Source organism: Scylla paramamosain, chromosome 21, assembly GCF_035594125.1.
Source record: "Scylla paramamosain isolate STU-SP2022 chromosome 21, ASM3559412v1, whole genome shotgun sequence".
NCBI lineage: Eukaryota > Metazoa > Arthropoda > Malacostraca > Decapoda > Portunidae > Scylla > Scylla paramamosain.
In genome coordinates, this window is record NC_087171.1 from 10,550,608 (window position 1) to 10,567,948 (window position 17,341).

Genomic DNA, 17,341 nt, shown 5'->3' on the forward strand with positions numbered 1-17,341 from the left:
TTCACCTTCCATCATTACTAACTGTTAAAAAATCACATTTATTAAATTTCCTTGGGTTGAAATGATGAGAGAGAGAGAGAGAGAGAGAGAGAGAGAGAGAGAGAGAGAGAGAGAGGTTCACCGAGTGGCAGCTGCTTTGGTTTGGTTTCGGTCAAGACTGACGTGTATGGATCCTGTATGAAGTCAGTGCTCGCAGCCTTCCCAACGCTGCCTCACTTGTCGCGCTCGCGCCCCAATCTTTCACCAGCTCTGATAGGGGTCAGTTTGGATTACTGTTTGCGGCCTTGTGACCTCGTCATTACAACTATTACTTGTTCTTGTCAAGATGCCCAAACGAAAGTGTAAATTCACTGCAGAGATGCAGAACAAACTCCCGTGCTTCAAAAAAGGCAGGGATGAGTGGGAAACCGAGTGCTTGGTGTGTAAACCAGGAACATTTGCCTCACTGGCACATAAAGGCATTAATGACTTACAGTCACATGTGAGCTCTGACAAACATAAGAGAGCAGTGCAAGAAGAGGGTTCATCAATGAAGATGACACATTATTTTATTATCAGCCATATGCAAAGGTAAATAAGTTGAGTTTCTTTTAATTACTTTACATGTTTTCCAGTAACATATCAGGACCATAATCAGGTGAAGGTGCCCGGAATTTTGATAGTTCATATATGGCTATGGTAAAGACTTTGGAGTAAGGTTTAGCAGTGAGAAAAGCAAAGTAATGATTGTGAATAGATCAGAGGATGAAAGTAATGTGGTATGGAGACTTGGAGAGAATGAGTTGAGACAGGTGCAAGAATACAAGTACTTAGGGATGTGGATGAGTCCTAGTGGGTGTGCAAAGGCAAAGAATGAAAAGATAAGTATGGTAAACCAGTGGGTAGGTCGATTGGGAAGCGCGGCAAGGATGAGAGCAAGTAAGTATGATGTGTTGAGAGAAGTGTGGAAGAGTGTGGCTGTGCCATGTATAATGTATGGTATGGATGTGATTGCATGGAATGAAAGTGAAATTGATAAGTTAGAAGTGGGCCAGAACAAAGTAGCAAGGATGGCACTGAGTGCACCGAGGTGCACAGCAGTTGAAGCCTTGAGAGGTGACATGGGATGGAGCACCTTCAGAGAAAGACTGACAAAAGCCACACTTAGGTACAAGATTAGGCTTGAGAGAATGGATGATGCAAGAATAGCAAGGAAGGTGTACCTGTGGAATGAAAGTGGAAGCAAATGGAGGAAGAGATGCATGAGAATGACAGACAGGAATGGATTGTTGTGTGGGCGATAAGAATGGCTGGGAGGAATCAAAATGAGCGTGAATGGGTGGTAACAAGAGGAGGAAGAGTGGGAGCCGAATGGGATGTGAGAAAATGGAAGAATGAGATAGACAAAGAAGTGAAATGTGTGGGACTGAATGAATGGAAGAATGAGATGGAAAGAAAGAAGACCCTGGAATGGTACAAGGAGAAAGAGGCCCCGAGGTATGAAAGGTGGTATGATGGAAGCCTGGGCGGTGATCTTCTCTTCCGAGCGAGGGCACAGTGTATGGATGTGAATGCAAGGAGTTACAGGTGGTCTGAGTCCCGCAGCAAAGTGTGCCAGATGTGTGACATGGGAGAGGATGAGACGGTGGAACATGTGGTGCTGGAGTGTGTGCAGTATGCCAGAGACAGGAATGAGATGATGCAAGTGATACTGACTGAGTTAGGGCATGATAGGAATGAAAGAGTGGAGAAGACAGGAAAGGAATGGATGGTGTTGTTGCTGGGACTGTGTAGAGAGGCCAATGAAAGGATGATTGAGGCGGTGAAAGAGTTTCTGGAGAGAATGTGGCGTGCCAGGTGTATGAACAATTAGGATAGAGGATGCTGTTCGTTTCTCTTTTTTTTTCCCCTTTCTACAGGAGTTGCCGATCCAAAGGCCTGGCTCAGGAGTGATCCTGTGCCACCTGTACCATCAAGATCAAGATCAAGATCGAGCTCACTGGGTACTTGTAGCTGCGTTTGGTTTCTTCAGTTTCCACAAGAAAAGAAGTCCTTCAAGATAACGCAGCATGCTAAACAAACAGGGGCCTCGCTGCACCGGCGGGACTCATTAATTGTATACCTTTGTCGTTACATTTGGCCCTTTTCAGTCTCATAAAACAGGTAATTCGGTAGTATTTTGTGTTGTGCTCGTTCAGTGTATATAGTAAGGCTGAAAATATGTGAATTGTAGTTACCTAAGTAAATCAAGTTTTTAATAATGGAACTAGGTCAATCATAATTAATTTGTGTAAATTAGGGTGACCACCTGTCCCTTAAAATACGGGATCGTTCCTTATTGAAGAGTAAAACGTTGCGTTCCGTTTTGAAGGAATACGGAATGACATTTGTTCCGTGTTTGGCTGTATGAATAGTAAACCAGATGAAACAAGTAATTCAAAATCATCATGACCAAATATTGAGTCAAATATATGACCAGTCCACAATAATATGAGTTAGGGATCGTCGTGCAGTGCTTGATCAGTACACGTCGTACCGTCTCATCTTCCTCCTCCACCACCAATGATTGTTACCTCACCTGTCAGTCTGAGTCTAGACAGGATAGGGGTGGATAACGTTGCTCCTGTGCAGGGTCTCAGCTCTGTTAGGTAGAACTGAGCAATGACTACCTCTTAAGGTTCTCTTCCTTTAGGTTAGGTTTTCTTCCTTTTAGGTTAGGTTGGGTCAGTTTTAACTAATTATGTTAACAGTACCCTTCCTGGAAAGACATTGAAGGCACAGTAATACTGACTTTACTGAAGCTGTACATGAATGCATGTACATACTGTGATAGTCAACCTGGCTGCATGAATTTTTTCAAAGGTTACCTAGAAATAATGGGGCTACATGATAAGGCCAGTGTGCATAAGAGTGCACATTACAAACATGTTTTAGGAAGAAAATTGTGCCTAATAAGAAATTAGTATTTTAAATTATGATTAAAGTAGTAAATGTACTTTGACATGTACATTTAAAAGTAAAATTGCAAAATGTTTTATTTTTATATTTTTTTATATATGTAGGAGGGGCACTAGCCAAGAGCAACAGAATTATGATTGAAATAAGCCCCACTGAGGTGCCGGTTCCCAAACAGTCAAAATGGTCGTCATAAGTGTCTTGAAACCTCCCTCTTGATAGAATTCAAGTCATAGGAAGGTGGAAATATAGAAGCAGGCAGAGGGTTTCAGAGTATACCAGAGGAAGGGATGAATGATTGAGAATACTGGTTAACTCATGTATTAACGATGTGGACTGAATAGGGGTGAGAGAAGGAAGAAAGTCTTGTGCAGTAAGGCCACAGGAGGAAAGGAGGCATGTAGTTAGCAAGATCAGAAGAGCAGTTTGCATGAGAATTGTGGCAATGAGAAAGAGGCTGAAGACAGTCAGTTAAAGGAGAGGAGTTAATAAGATGAAAAGCTTTTGATTCCACCGTCTAAAAGAGTGGTATGAGTGAAGCCCCACCATACATGTGAAGCATATACTCGTACTCCATACAGGAACTGATTAGGTCCCTGTAGAGAGTTAGCAGGTAGTGGGGATGAGAAAATCTGGAGAGGACTCAATAAGCCTAACTTCTTGGAAACTTCACATCTCATCTCTAGCTAAAACAACTTCCAAGAAGTTAGGCTTTCTGAGTCGTCTCCTCCAGATTTTCTCACCCCCCCTACCTTCTAACTCTCTACATGGGCCTAATTAGTTTATTTATGGAGTATGCTTCATATGTATGGTGGAGCTCCACTCATACCACTCTTTTAAAAGACAGGATGGAATCAAAAGCTTTTCATCTTATTAACTCCTCTCCTCTGACTGGCTGCCTTCAGCCTTTCTCATTGCCACAATGTTGCTTCTCTTGGTATCTTCTGCCACTATTCTCATGCCAACTGCTCTTCTGATCTTGCTAACTACATACCTCCTCTCCTCCTGTGGCTTTACTGCACAAGACTTTCTTCTTTCCCTCACCCCTATTATATTTAGATTTTACATATATAATTATTCTATAGTATTATATTTCTATCACCTATATAACAACAATTTACAATTTCCAATGTTTAAAGTGAAGACCTAATATTTTGATCTATATATTTGCATTCCTAAAACTTGAAAAGAACATGAAATATTATTATTATTATTATTATTATTATTATTATTATTATTATTATTATTATTATTTTCTTTAATTAGCTATCCTACACACAATGGTTGAAGAACACATGTACAGCATGCATCAGTAGCATGTTAGGGGGTTGAGAGGCAAGTCCCCCATTAGGTTAAGTTAGGTTATTTGAAGTTAGTCCAGTGACTTGGAAGTCAAGGAGAAAGAAGCCCCATGTTAAGCTAGATTGGGAGATCTTGTTGCTGTGAGTATCCATGCTCTGACTTAAGAAACAAGATGGTAGCAATGTCCACAGTTTATTTTATTTTACCTTTTTTTTTCTACATTGTTGTGTAGAAATTACTAATTCTATAGTTGGATATTAGCTGTATGTTAAATATGCATGCCTTTATCCCACAGTTTTCCTCAGTCTTCATAGCCCTACCCACTACTAAATTGAATAAGTTTGCTGGTAAATGAGTTGTGTTTTGATATCTTTCATTATGACTATTAGGCATGATATTGCTGTGCTGCATTTTGAGGTACATTAGTAAAGACACATATAATCCTCCAGTATCTCTGCAGCAAGGACACTGCTCTTTCTTGTTAAGTCACACACTTGTGCACCAAGCAATTAACAAGATCCATCTTGATTCATGAGGCTCAGTTACTGGCTGAAAACTGCCATGTTAGTATTGTGTTAATGAATAGCTTTATGCTTCTTACTAACACCACCCTCTATACATGTATTTCATGTTGAGGTCAGGTGTCTATTAGATTAACTACCCAGGCTGTTTGCATTACCCACTAACAATCCCCCACACATTTTGTATGAGATCAGCTGGCTGTAATCTTTCCTTACCTTCCCCTCTTCTAAGGCTATTTGTTTCAAAAGGGTTATTGCATCATTCTGATACCATTGTACGGATTACAAAATGAAGATATGAAATTAAGCATGTGGTACATTATTTCTACATTATTATACTACATTATTTCTTTTCTACATAACTAGATTTTGCATGTGAAGGTTTGTTGAGATGAATACTTAGTGTGAGCCAGTTTGGTAAATGAACCTTCTAATGTCATTTATCTTACAGGTTGAGCCATGGGAGGAGGCAGTAGTGTACCAACAAAGCAAGATTCCCTTGCCAAAGCTGCCTCTGAACCTGCAGCAGGAGATGGCATCAAATCCATTAGAACTACAAGTGTGTTTAAAGCAGTCAACTTTGAACTATATATTAAACCAGTAAGTTTAACAACACTTGAAAAAAAGAAAATACAGTGAAAAAATTATTTCATGGTGAAACTTCTTTGTCTTGAGATTCAAGTTGTGGCAGGAAAGTTAAAGTTGACAACCAGACCATGCCTGGATGGGGGAATCCTAATGATTGATATGGTTTATATTGAATTTCCTGTCAAGTATTGGATATTAGGTCACTCCCTCATATGGTTGAACACATTTGATATAGCTCTTAGTGTTCCATAATATATGATAATGGTGAACAGAAGTTAATATTTCCTGTGAAGAGCATAAAGTTCATAGAGAAACAAATATATGTGTTCAACAAGGATTGTCCCATGTCATCCATAAAAGATTGTTAATAAATATGAAGACCCATGAATGAGAGGCTTACTCGACCTGAAAATACCAGAAATTGATCTTTAAATGAGGAAAATAAATTAGTATTTTATAGACTTTGATATTGATGACATATAGATACTAATTCAATAAACTGACAAATAAAATGTGTAGAGTTTATATGTATTTTCTTTCTTTTCAGAATCTAGCAGTAATGGCATTTGGTACAGTAGCAATACTGTGCAGTGCAGCCTATCTTGCTTACATGAAGTCGCAGTTTAAAGAATCGAAAACATATGTTGCAATAGGAGAAGACGATTCAAAGGTCCTTTTGCTTAAAAAGTCTAAATGGGATTAAGCGATTTTTATTATGGAATTTTGTGTAAATAAACCTTGAAATGATCTTTTATTGTTACTATGTGTCTTTTTTTTTGCCCTTATGTTCCTCAGGAATTGTGGCACAAAGAGATTGACGTGAGCCTTCTTGGGACAATTTTGTGTATTCACATGTTCCTAATTAAGTTCACTGCAATGAATCTAGAGTGGTCTTATCAGGCTGTCATATTTGTTATACCATATAGCCTGTGAAGTTTCTTTGAATTTGAATATTAGTCAAATCTCAACAAATAACGTCCTTTACTGTAATCCATTTGGAGGCTGATAAATTCTTTAAATGTTATATATGCACTGCCTCCCTCGGCTGCTGGCAGCTCACTTGCTCTTCCCCAGCAGAATCTTCACACACTTGCTGATCTTACTATAAGAAAACAGGTTATTAAATCCAGAACACTCATGAGACAGAAGATTGAAATATGAATAGAGAGAAGATAGCTAAGAAAGAAAAAAGAGAAAAACAAAAGAGAAGATAGAGAACGAGTGAGTCTTATGTGCGTGTGTATGGGCGAGACGAATGGAGATAAGATAAAGAACGAGCGAGTGTCTTTATATGTGTATGTGTATCCATGGGTGTGTGAGTCTCCAGGCCCCTCTCACCAAAGTGAGTATCCTCCCCTCAAAGGATTGGGGGGTGAGGTGTATCACAGTGGCCAGCTGCTCATTGTTGCCTGGTAATGCCATAGGTAATAGAGGAGAGAGAAGAAACTTTAGAGTAAAAGTAGTGATAAAAATTTCAATTAGTTTGACCTACAAGAGAAGGAGATGGACTAATTTGACCTGCAAGAGAGAGAGAGAGAGAGAGAGTTAGTTTGACCTAAAAGAGATGGATAGATTAGTTTGACATGCAAGAAAGAGACAGATTAGTTTGACCTGCAAGAGATGGATAGATTAGTTTGACCTGCATGAAAAAGATAGATTAGTTTGACCTGCAAGAAAAAGATATATTAGTTTGACCTGCAAGAGATGGATTAGTTTGATCTGCGAGAGAGAGATAGATTAGTTTGACCTGCAAGAGAGATTAGAAGAGATTATTTTAACTTTCAAGAAAAATCATTAGTTTGACCAGTAAAAAAAAAAAAAAATTATAATAATAATAATAACAATAATAATAATAATAAATAAATAAATAAAAAAAGTCTTACCTGCTTCACTTTAAGAAAACAGACGCTCGTTTTACCCAAGAGACAAGAAAACTATTTTATTACCTTTTCCATTGTCGGAACGTCGTGAGATTTCCCGACTTCCATCCGTATATCTTCTTTTACACTTGTGTGACCCTAGCTTAGTTTTGATTTAGCGTCTTTGCGATAATTTCTCAAGGACATGCACCGACACAGTCAAGACGAGTGAATGCGTCTCCCTGCAACCCTGAAAAAAAAAAAAATAGAAAATAAATAAATAGATAGATAAATAACGTGATAAACAACCTTTATAGTACAGTATGGAAAGAACAACACCGTATAATCATGTATAAGACCATTCATTTTACCATATGAAAGCAGCACGTCCATCACCAGTACCGTCCTCCTCCTCTGGTATGAGGGTTCATCTGGTCGCCGCCACAGTACACTAACAAGGGCATTACAACACTGGGAAAATAGATAATTCATTAGCATGCACCTGAAAAACAAATGTTTGTACCTGAAAGGCAATGAAGATTAGCAACTCAGCCTATCGCCATAATACCTATGAAACAGTATCTTCACTTTACTTTTCTCGAAAGGGTGCTCCAGCGCTGTCTGTCCCATGATGAGTCCTGTGATACGGGTACTCATCTGCAGAAAGAAGAGAGACAATTATTAACCTGTAGTTATAATCAACGCTCAGCTAGTACTTCATTATTAACGAGCCCAACAAGTATCAGTATACTTATTCACAGATAGCAAGTCACGTGGATCAGGCCAAGGCTTAACGAATACCTTGTTATAGCGATAATGAAGCCTAACACAAATAAAAACGTCCACTTGATCGCAGACAGTACTTACCAAACCCACCGCGAAGAAAACGCAGAAGAGGTTAAATTAACGCACACTTACCACTTCACTAACCGCGGCGCCACCCACACAAGCACAAAGCACCGCTCTCTCCCGCCGCTCAGATACAAGTAGACCTAAGCGTTTCTGTGGCTGATGCAACTTTACCTCGGGTTGCCTTCAAATGTGTTGATGTTCCTTTGATTCACACGCTCTCACCCCACGCCCTCATATCTGCACCACGGCATAAGATTAATGTAAGTTTGAGGGCATTGACATGCATCTCTGTGCTAAGAAAATGAGGAGAATGGTGGGAAATAAATGATATGCTCAATTCCTTTTCTTGTCATAGTTTCGGACACGGACATGGAACAATCAGCCGGCTAACTACTTGTTATCCCCACGCCACTCACCCCCACCCAATCCTTTCCTGCCTACCTGCCTTCCGCCTCCCTCCACCCACCTCTGGTTCTCCTTCATCACGTACCCCACTTCCGTGGTCATGTTCTATACTCCGCTATAGAGCAGGTACATCTTCCTTAGATTATTTTACATGAATATGATGTTGATACTAGCCTTTGTGATACAGAATAAATATTACAGAATATACTGGGCCTTGTTAGCCTCATTGAAGAACTACCTATCAGTCCAATAGCTCGTTTTAATTATCAACTACATAATTAGGATAACTTCTCCCTACAAAACTTGCGCGTGCTTTTTTATTTGTCCAGTAAAGTATACTAGCGATTTGAAAAAACTTTGAATAGTGTAAAGTAAGAAACGCAAGTTTTACGTTATAATAAACAAAGGTAGCCTCCACTCCAAGCCTCATTGGGATGCCAAGCCTTGTACATAATGTCGTATCTAAGAAAAAAACTTATTTATGATTATCCTGTGCAATTCATCATTTTGCCCATCTAAAGTCGATATCGATATTGTCAGCAAGTTTCCAGTGGCTAGCCAGACACTGGCGGCGCGGATCAAGGTTAGCCCCTTTGGGGAGATACTTCTGCCTTTGATAGTCACCTCATTAGTGCAAATTATCCTCTAGAATTATAGACGCGGTTTTCATTGTAAATGAGTAACTTTCTGGTAAATGAATCGAGGAGCTGGCAACAAGCATTGGACATTATTAAAAGCGAGTGGTGTTGACAGGAAGCTTTGCTCATGGCATACAACCTTAAATCTCGGGGCAATGCATTTAATATTACTGGCGAAATTTTATTTTTTCTGGTACGAATGAATCAAGGAGCAGACACCAAGCAGAGAGAGAAGGGAGCATGAGGCAAAGGCCGCGGTGTTGTGACGAGGCTCACGTGGCGTAGTAGCCTTGATCTGAGGGGGAGTCCTTTTGTCTGGAATTGTCGGCGAGGTTTTCAGTAAAAATAACAGATTTACAGAGGGCTATGGAATTAACTATAGCCTACTTATTTCGGGACAGACTTTATTTCTGAGTACAACATGTCTTTTAAAAATCGTGATCAACACAATAAAGGAATCATGCAGCAATGTTATTGATGAATTAACTTGAACATACCCTAACTTAGCTCACATATGGAAACGCTAATGTTATTTCAATATTATTTGAGAAACTTTCTAGTAAGGATGAAAAGAGAATCAGGCAGCCACCGGCAGAGGAGATTCAGGCAGAGTGGTGCTGTGATTTGTCTTTCAGGTTACGGCGTTGCTCATCGCCTCTGTCTGGGTATAATCATGTGATGGAACCCGCTGGGAAGACTGGGAATGGGAGAAATCCTTAGGTTTGTCAGCTACATAGTAAATGGTAGTACAATAGGTAGGCACCTCGGGAGACATAAATTCATGGTTGGATCTATATTTTAGAACTGCCGTGTATACGTTTAATAGCACTTTAATAGACTTCCACCTTGCTATAGTCTCATTACAGGTCCAACTAGGGATATTATTCAGCAGGTGGCAAGACGTCCCCACCATTACAATACCCATATCAGATCACTAATCCACCACGAAATACGTTCAATAGATTATCTTCATTTTTGGCTGCAAACTGTCAGTGCTCACACATTCATTGAAATTTTGACAGACTTGAAATACTGAGATATTTGCAAATGTATCCACGTGAAACGAAATGAGCCCAAAAATTGGTGATGCGATCCATTTGGGTGTGTGGAGTGGGGCCGCTTACCCAAGGATCGAAGTTATACCTCTATGGGATGGCCACAGTTGGATGCGAGGGAGCTTAGCTTCCTTGGCTGAATGGGACCACTACTGTCTGGCACTGGCTAGATTATTTGGTTGTCCGTAAATGTCCACTTAACGCTCTATCCGCCACTTTCCTTCTGGTACTGAATCCCTTATATATTTTTATTTATTTTTTACTTTTTTTAGATGAGAAAATATTTGTTAAATATTTGTTATTATTATCATTATTATTATTATTATTATTATTATTATTATTATTATTATTATTATTATTATTATTATTATTATTATTATTACTATTATATGTTTATTTATTTGTTTCTTCTTAAAAAAAAATGGAAACTTTGTTGATGAGCATCCTAAGATAATCTCAAATGAGGTTATAGAACGAGCTTAGTTCAACATTATCTGCTGATCTGACATTTGGGTACAGCTGTTCCGTTGAAAGCATAAAGGTATACGAATAGAGATGCATCGTTATTATGGCAGTAAAGGAATTAAAGAGAATGTAGTACGCCAGATGTTCAAGTTGTAGCTTTATGATGAGTCGTAACTGCTCATTTTCCATTTTTTTTTCCCCATTCCTTTTTCACACAGGAAATGCAGACAAAGGATTTTAGACCAGAGGAATTAAATCACTTGTACCACCAAGATCAAGACTTCAGCCCTTTTCACTTTGGCTGAGGGGCGTGTGACTTGGAGTGCAAGAGAGCAGGAATCAGCTATTGACTACATGTTGGTAAATGGAAGAATGCGTGAAATTGTGTCGCATATGTGGATAGATGAGGATGGTTTGATTGATATTGTATCTGATCACAACATGCTGGTTGTGGAGTGCTTGATGCATGGTGGGAATGAAGTGAAAGTGGCAAATAAGAAAAAGAAGTGGAGACTGAGAGATGTAGGGTGGGAAAACTTTCAGGTTGATCTGAGTGAGAGAAGCTGGGATGATGTAAGTGCGCATGACGTGGAGCATCTGAATGAGAAATTGGTTAAGGACATGAGAAGTGCTGCTGAGAACCAGATAGGGTTTGTGAGAGTAGGCAGAAGAAAGAATGTATGTAAACCATGGTGGAATGATGAAATCAGAGCGGCTAGGAAGGAGAGAAAGAGAATGAAAAGACAGAGTAAATGGCTGAGGAAAAAGAGGCATGAAAGCAATGAGGCAGAGAATGAATACCGGAATACACGGGCAGCGTATGTAAAGCAGCAGCGGTTGATAAGGCGAATGGTAATGAATGCCAAAGTGAAGAGTGAAAGGAGTGTGATTCAGTATTTAAGGGAGAAAAATATGGAAGGTGGCCATGAATGGTACAAGTTCATGAGAGGTGAGAATATGTCAGGCAGTGTTTGTGTGTGATCAAGATCAAGATTGCCCCTCCCCCCCCCTTTAGCCCCACCTACCCCTTCTCCATCCTTGTCAAACCTATACGTGGAGGTTGTTGACTGGTGTGTGAAAAGTACAGGTCCGCGCTGTGGGAAATACTCATATCTGAGCAGCGTTTCAATTTGCTTGTCTTCATTGCGGACTGCAAGGTTGTGAAGGGACAGTCAAGAGTTACCGGTTGGGACTACGAGAGGCAAGGAAGCATGTCAAAAAAGGTGGCGGTAGTAAGCGTTACCTTATGGTGGTTGTTTTGTCTTGGGTTTGCTGTGGTCCCGTTAGCTTATCATTTTGATTCGCATGGTTCTGCTTATTTCACAGATAGGGAAGAGGGTGCACATAATTTATGACCTTAGCGAATGTTGGTATTGTGTGGAGATTTCAGCATATGTCACTGGTATTTTTCGTAAACGTTAATGTTTTGTTTTTACTGGTCAAAATTTTATGTATTCTTATGATGGTGCTTACTTCCCCAGAAATCTGTAAAGAAGAACTTGTCAGTTGGGAGTTTCATTAATTTTTTTTTTTTTTTTAAGTAAAACTTCTAATTCAGAGGGAAACATCAAATTTAGTCCAAAAATGGCAATTATAATAATGATAATAATGACAGGCAATCTGCATGTTTAAAATAAGAAACTTAAGGTAACCTATACAAATGAAATAAAGACTTTACCTGACATTGACTCTGCAGGGCTAAGTTAAGACGCTGTCACACTAATACATTTTCTGTTAACATTTGTCTCTTTCAGTCGTCTTTTTCTGTCTGCGTCATCAAACAGAAGTGATCGTCTTAATGGTGGTCAACTTCTGTTGTCAAATGAAAATCCATGTTTATAATACAAAGATATACTAATTACTTAGTAAAGCTTATTGTAAAAAAAAAATAAATAATTAAATAGGTTTTGAAAAATATATAAAATTGCTTAATTTCATTTGTTACATTTAGCTTGTGGATATATAGCAGCAAACAGTGGCTTGCTTGACTTGATAGATGTTTACACTTTTGGAAGCCTCTGTTTGTCTACTGTTGCATCCTGGATACCATTTTAACTCATTTGGTTTTATCTACAATTTACAAAACTTGTAATAAAGTGCAGAACAGTGACTCCTTGCCTGTGTGTCAGTGGAGTGGCACTTGTGGAGAATCTGGGTCCTGGGCTGGCTGGGCCTGCTGCTTACCAGTATGAGTTGCCAGCTATGCATTTTCATCGCAATAGTACTTCGTTGGGCGAGGATACTGCCATGCTGGGCTGGAGAGGCTAGCAGGCAACAGCTTATAGCTATAAAGAGAGATAGAGCCTGGACCCATGTTTGTTTACTGTTGACGAAAGTGCAGACAAACAGCTGTCCATGTGTGATGGGGCGTGTTCAAGAAATTGTCAATTTTCAGGAAGTTGACGGAAAAAAGTTGACAAAAATGTGCTAGTGTGACAGCGCCTTTAATCCAATACTGTTGGATTAACCTAATTCCTAAGCCAACCCTAACTATGCCCTGTGGGGCTAATCTTACCTAACTCATTAAGGGGAACAATACTCCACAGGACTCCTAACCCTAACCCAGTAGGTAATAATAATAATGTAACTTATGTTGATGACTTGGTTACTGTCATGGTTGTTGTTTCATGGTGTAATACAAGGAAGAAATATTTCCTTGTTACTCCCATTGAGGTGTGAAGCACTGAATCAGAGGATGCTGTGATCTCACTGAACTTTTCCCTTTGTGTCTCAGAACACAAGGGGCTGGTCACAGCCTGCCCTCTAAAGACAACTCTCTTCCTTCACACAAAACTACATGCACCTAATTGCATGCACACTCCTCACTCAGAATTCTAAACTGCTTTTGACTCAGTTTGGGGACTAGAACCTCAATGGGCATTTTTTTTTTTTTTTTCCCTTATAAATTTGTTACCCTTGGTCAGTATCCCCCTTGCATGAAGGGGAAAAAAAATGCCCCTGTTCAACTAGAGTTCTTCCTCACAGGTTTCATACTTTCTTTGCTTAGGAATAACCTTATGCTTCTCAAGTATATTCAAAGCCTCCTTTTCCTTGACTATAATATTTTACCATAGGTACTCCATAGAGAATGCTCCTGAAAGAAACTTTTTGTCTCAAATATTTATTTTCATATTTATTTTTTGCTGTTCTGATAGTCCTGCCACATCAATCACACATACTTGGAATTCTAGAGAATTAGTAATGCATTTTATCTATACCTGTTACTGTTTATTTTCTTATGGCTTTTTCCGCTTATGATTTGGAAACTAATGCAGTGTAGCATAAATTTTACTTGTAATACAAAACCTTTGTTTAGATTTTATCTTTCCTGTGTGTGTGTGTGTGTGTGTGTTTGTGTGTGTGAAACATTTTTGGTGTATGCTACATCTTTGAATTGGTGAACAAATAATATCTGCAATAATGATAGTGTTGATAACAATAGTAATAATAATAATGATAATAATTATTATTATTAGTTTATTCCCTTATTTATCAATTTTCATTTGTTTTTTGAAGAGTACCTTTTGAAAAGTCAAATGACCACTGCCGGTGGAATACTTTTTTGACATAAGAAATTCACATGTATGTTTTTAACATTGTGACTGAAATAAAGGCAGTCTGCAATTGATGCATGGTCAGTTATGTTTTTTCTTTGTTTGGGCAATCTTTGGTTTAATAGATAAATTTACTTGAGCAAAATTCACCAAATAAGTCAGTGATGAATATTAAATTGTATAACGTATCTTTCCTTGTGGTTTTCAGAGCATGGAAGAAAACCCACCTAAGGTTAACAAGTGGGATGGAAATGCTCTCAAGAATGCTCTTGATGATGCAGTAAAAGATGTAAGTTGACCCACAAAGGAACATAAAAAAAGAAAAAAATACAGGAATATTAACCCTTATTCCCTAGTCAACACATGTATAGTATCAGTTACATGATTTTTTTCTTCTGAAATACCATCTTTTATTTTTTATTTATTTATTTATTTATTTGTTTATTTTTTGCTGACCATATTGAATTTATTCAATTTTTACTTTGACTTTTCTCCAGGTTTTGTACATGTATTTGCCTGCAGCTCACCTCACTTTAATTCCATAGTCATGTGAATATTAAAAGCCAAGTAGTGTGTAAAAGTAATGAATTAAATGATAGTTTTGACTTTCCATCTCTGGCATTGGTACATCTTAGTGGTGTTCATATTGAATGACTTATTTTGTCTGCCAGGTGCTGCTAACACAGTTCAGCTATGTGGAAAGCCACAAACTGCTTGATGGCCGCCTTATCATCTCTTCTGTTGCTGTGGGATTCTCAATCTTTGCCCTTGTATGGGACTGGCTCTATCCATTCCCTCAGTCAAGGTATATTGAACTGTATCTTTAGCTCAATTCATGTTCATCAGACTCATGTGGAAATATTTATATCTGTGAATATGAATTAAGAATACATATGTGAAATTTTAAACAATATTACTAAATTATTGAATATTTTAATAAAAGACAAATATTGTAAACTTTTGGCTGCCTCAGCACTCCCTTACATAATTTCTTTCCTTTAGGACTGTGATGTGTGTGTGTGTGGTGTCTTACTTTGTGATGATGGGCGTGCTTACTTGGTATACCACCTGCCTAGAGCGTGGCATCTTCTGCACTGCCCTTAACAAGGATGCTGCTGGCATTGACCCTGATGATGTGTGGAATGCCTCGTCATCTCTCAAGAGGTAGTATGGGCCCAGTGGCTTATCCTTCTGTCGTTGTCTTAACCTTATTTTATTGAGTTTGTTATTGATGTTGCTCTTTGTGTAGTGCATACTAGGATGACTTCCATTGTAAGGTCCAGTAGTTGAGACAGGACAGTAACATCCATCCATTCACAAGGTGTGAGGGTCAGTTGTACAGTTTACACTCATTTCAGGTTGGGAAAACATTATCAAGACCCTTGAGGTTGTGTCATCATTCATGTGTTTACAGCTGCACTCCATTAATTTATCTTTGTCATGCATAACAAGTTTTTCTCTCAACAAAAATCTCTCTTGCATGTAATGTTCTTTTCATGCTTTCCATTCAACCATTTGTGGTCTTTCCCTAGCTTAATACTTCATCCTCTAATTCAGTACATAACCTCACCATTTCTGTTTCTTTCAGGCACACCCTACATAGCAGCTACACATTCAGCTTTCTCATCTGACTCATGTTACATTCAGATCACCTAGCTATAATGCAGTTATGTATGTCAATCCAAAATGATGCTGACTCGGCCTCAATCTTGAAGCTTCCTCTCTCTCACACTATGTACTTAAGTGGTCACAATTGTCCATACTTCCATCATTTTCATTCATGTCATCCTTGGTGAAACCTCTTTCCATTCCAACACACTTGTACTTCTGGCCTCACCATTCCACTCTTCTCTCTGCACCTGACCTCCTTCCATGCAACCTTTCACACTCAGATTTTCATTTTCTGTTTTGCACAGAGCTAATATTTTTAAATTCCTTTTTTCAAAACATATTCTTAGTATTTTCCCTTTTAACTTATAACACATTCATGGACTTTCATTGATCGGTCCAATAGGATTAGTAATCATTCTTTCTTGTGTCTGTATTAGATTGCTATTATTATTTTATTATTTTATATCATCCTCCTTTTTTAGATATATAATATATTTCACATCTTTCTTCATCAGGTTTGACAACAAGTATCACTTGCGGCTTACTCAGCGTATGGGTAAATCTGGGAAGGGTAAAGAAGCACACACTACACTCACTGTAGAGAACTTCTTTGACGAGACTGGTCGGCTGCTTTATGGTGCTGTGGCCAAGGAAGTACTGCGCCTCCACTCTGATGTGGAGAATAAAAAGAACTAGCAAAATTCAGGTCAGGGGTGTGGAGATGGAGTTGAGGATTCAAGGAGCCAGATACTTTTGGCTGGATTTAGAGTTGGTAAAAACATCCCCAACTTTGATTCTTCTTCTGGATCAGTTCTCATGTAAATTATTTGGGTACACTGCTAGGCCCATTCTACCCTTTTGTGGTAAATTCTTACAAATTTATGAGAGAAATTAACTCTAGTGGGAGTTGATTTCAAGCTTGTGATTTGTGGAATATTTAATGGGAATACTGATTTAATAAAATTTTTTGAAAATTTTCCATTTTGTGAAGTTTTACATGTAGTCATGTGTAGATGATTTTTATTTACATCTTGTGTACAATCTTGCAGTAATGCTGTATGCTGTGTATCTACTACTGTACTACAGGAAAGGGGGAGGGGACAGAATTGGAGTCAGAGTTGCAACCTTTAAGTTTCTTGGGAGTCAGATTTTTAAGAATTTGACTTGACACCACTAATTTAGGTTCCCTCTATCATTAGGATTGATATTGCTTTGTTTTTATTATTCTTTCACAGTACAGTAAATATGTTAAGTACTTAGTGATCAGGTCATTGTAATGTCAGTATTCAGACAGAATCTAGTACCTTAATGCATTCAGGTACATCACATTCTCATTGTATTTTGACTGGGAAGAAATGGTTTTGTACACTATATGCATTTTTATTTCTTAAATCCCATTACTGTACTTGTAAATTGCATCACATGTTTGTCCACCATTGTGTTTAGCGTGTAAAATCATTCCTTGTCCATTGTGATACAGTGTGAATTTACAAAGTTACAAACAATAGATTGATCTTCTGTGAGACATAATTTAGTATAGCTAAGTTATCTCATCAC

At 38.5% G+C, this 17,341-nt stretch overlaps 3 protein-coding genes across 7 annotated transcripts in view; 2 read left to right on the forward strand and 1 right to left on the reverse strand.

Moving 5' to 3' along the window:
- Positions 1-8,210, reverse strand: part of LOC135110998 (vacuolar protein sorting-associated protein 37B-like) — a 30,383-nt gene extending 22,173 nt beyond the window's left edge. Inside the window, exons 1-4 of the mRNA XM_064023842.1 lie at positions 8,123-8,210; positions 7,798-7,861; positions 7,576-7,675; positions 7,292-7,454 (exon numbers count right to left, since the gene is read on the reverse strand). The gene's annotated coding sequence lies outside the window, so the exon portion shown is untranslated. The remainder of the gene's footprint in view (positions 1-7,291; positions 7,455-7,575; positions 7,676-7,797; positions 7,862-8,122) is intronic.
- Positions 1,469-6,106, forward strand: LOC135111002 (small integral membrane protein 8-like). Its single transcript, XM_064023849.1, has 3 exons — positions 1,469-2,142; positions 5,209-5,357; positions 5,893-6,106. The coding sequence occupies exons 2-3, from the start codon at positions 5,217-5,219 to the stop codon at positions 6,046-6,048; spliced, it is 297 nt and encodes a 98-aa protein (XP_063879919.1). The 5' UTR covers positions 1,469-2,142; positions 5,209-5,216; the 3' UTR covers positions 6,049-6,106.
- Positions 8,211-10,927: 2,717 nt separating the features above from the next.
- Positions 10,928-17,155, forward strand: LOC135110999 (signal peptidase complex subunit 2-like). 5 transcript variants are annotated; one of them, XM_064023847.1, is made up of 5 exons: positions 10,928-10,975; positions 14,382-14,462; positions 14,845-14,978; positions 15,176-15,337; positions 16,300-17,155. In XM_064023847.1, the coding sequence occupies exons 2-5, from the start codon at positions 14,385-14,387 to the stop codon at positions 16,478-16,480; spliced, it is 555 nt and encodes a 184-aa protein (XP_063879917.1). In that variant the 5' UTR covers positions 10,928-10,975; positions 14,382-14,384; the 3' UTR covers positions 16,481-17,155. The 5 variants fall into 5 exon arrangements, with proteins under 5 accessions (XP_063879917.1, XP_063879915.1, XP_063879916.1 ...); XM_064023845.1 differs by having other exon boundaries at positions 10,956-10,979; XM_064023846.1 differs by lacking the exon at positions 10,928-10,975 and adding an exon at positions 11,632-11,820.
- The last annotated feature ends 186 nt before the right edge of the window (positions 17,156-17,341 follow it).

Coding starts and splice junctions, on each gene's coding strand:
- LOC135111002 (XM_064023849.1), top strand. CDS start 5,217: ATGGGAGGAGGCAGTAGTGTACCAACAAAGCAAGATTCCCTTGCCAAA. Junction 5,358..5,892: donor TTGAACTATATATTAAACCA/GTAAGTTTAACA, acceptor CTTTCTTTTCAG/AATCTAGCAGTAATGGCATT.
- LOC135110999 (XM_064023843.1), top strand. CDS start 11,831: ATGTCAAAAAAGGTGGCGGTA. Junction 11,852..14,381: donor TGTCAAAAAAGGTGGCGGTA/GTAAGCGTTACC, acceptor TGTGGTTTTCAG/AGCATGGAAGAAAACCCACC. Junction 15,338..16,299: donor GCCTCGTCATCTCTCAAGAG/GTAGTATGGGCC, acceptor TTTCTTCATCAG/GTTTGACAACAAGTATCACT.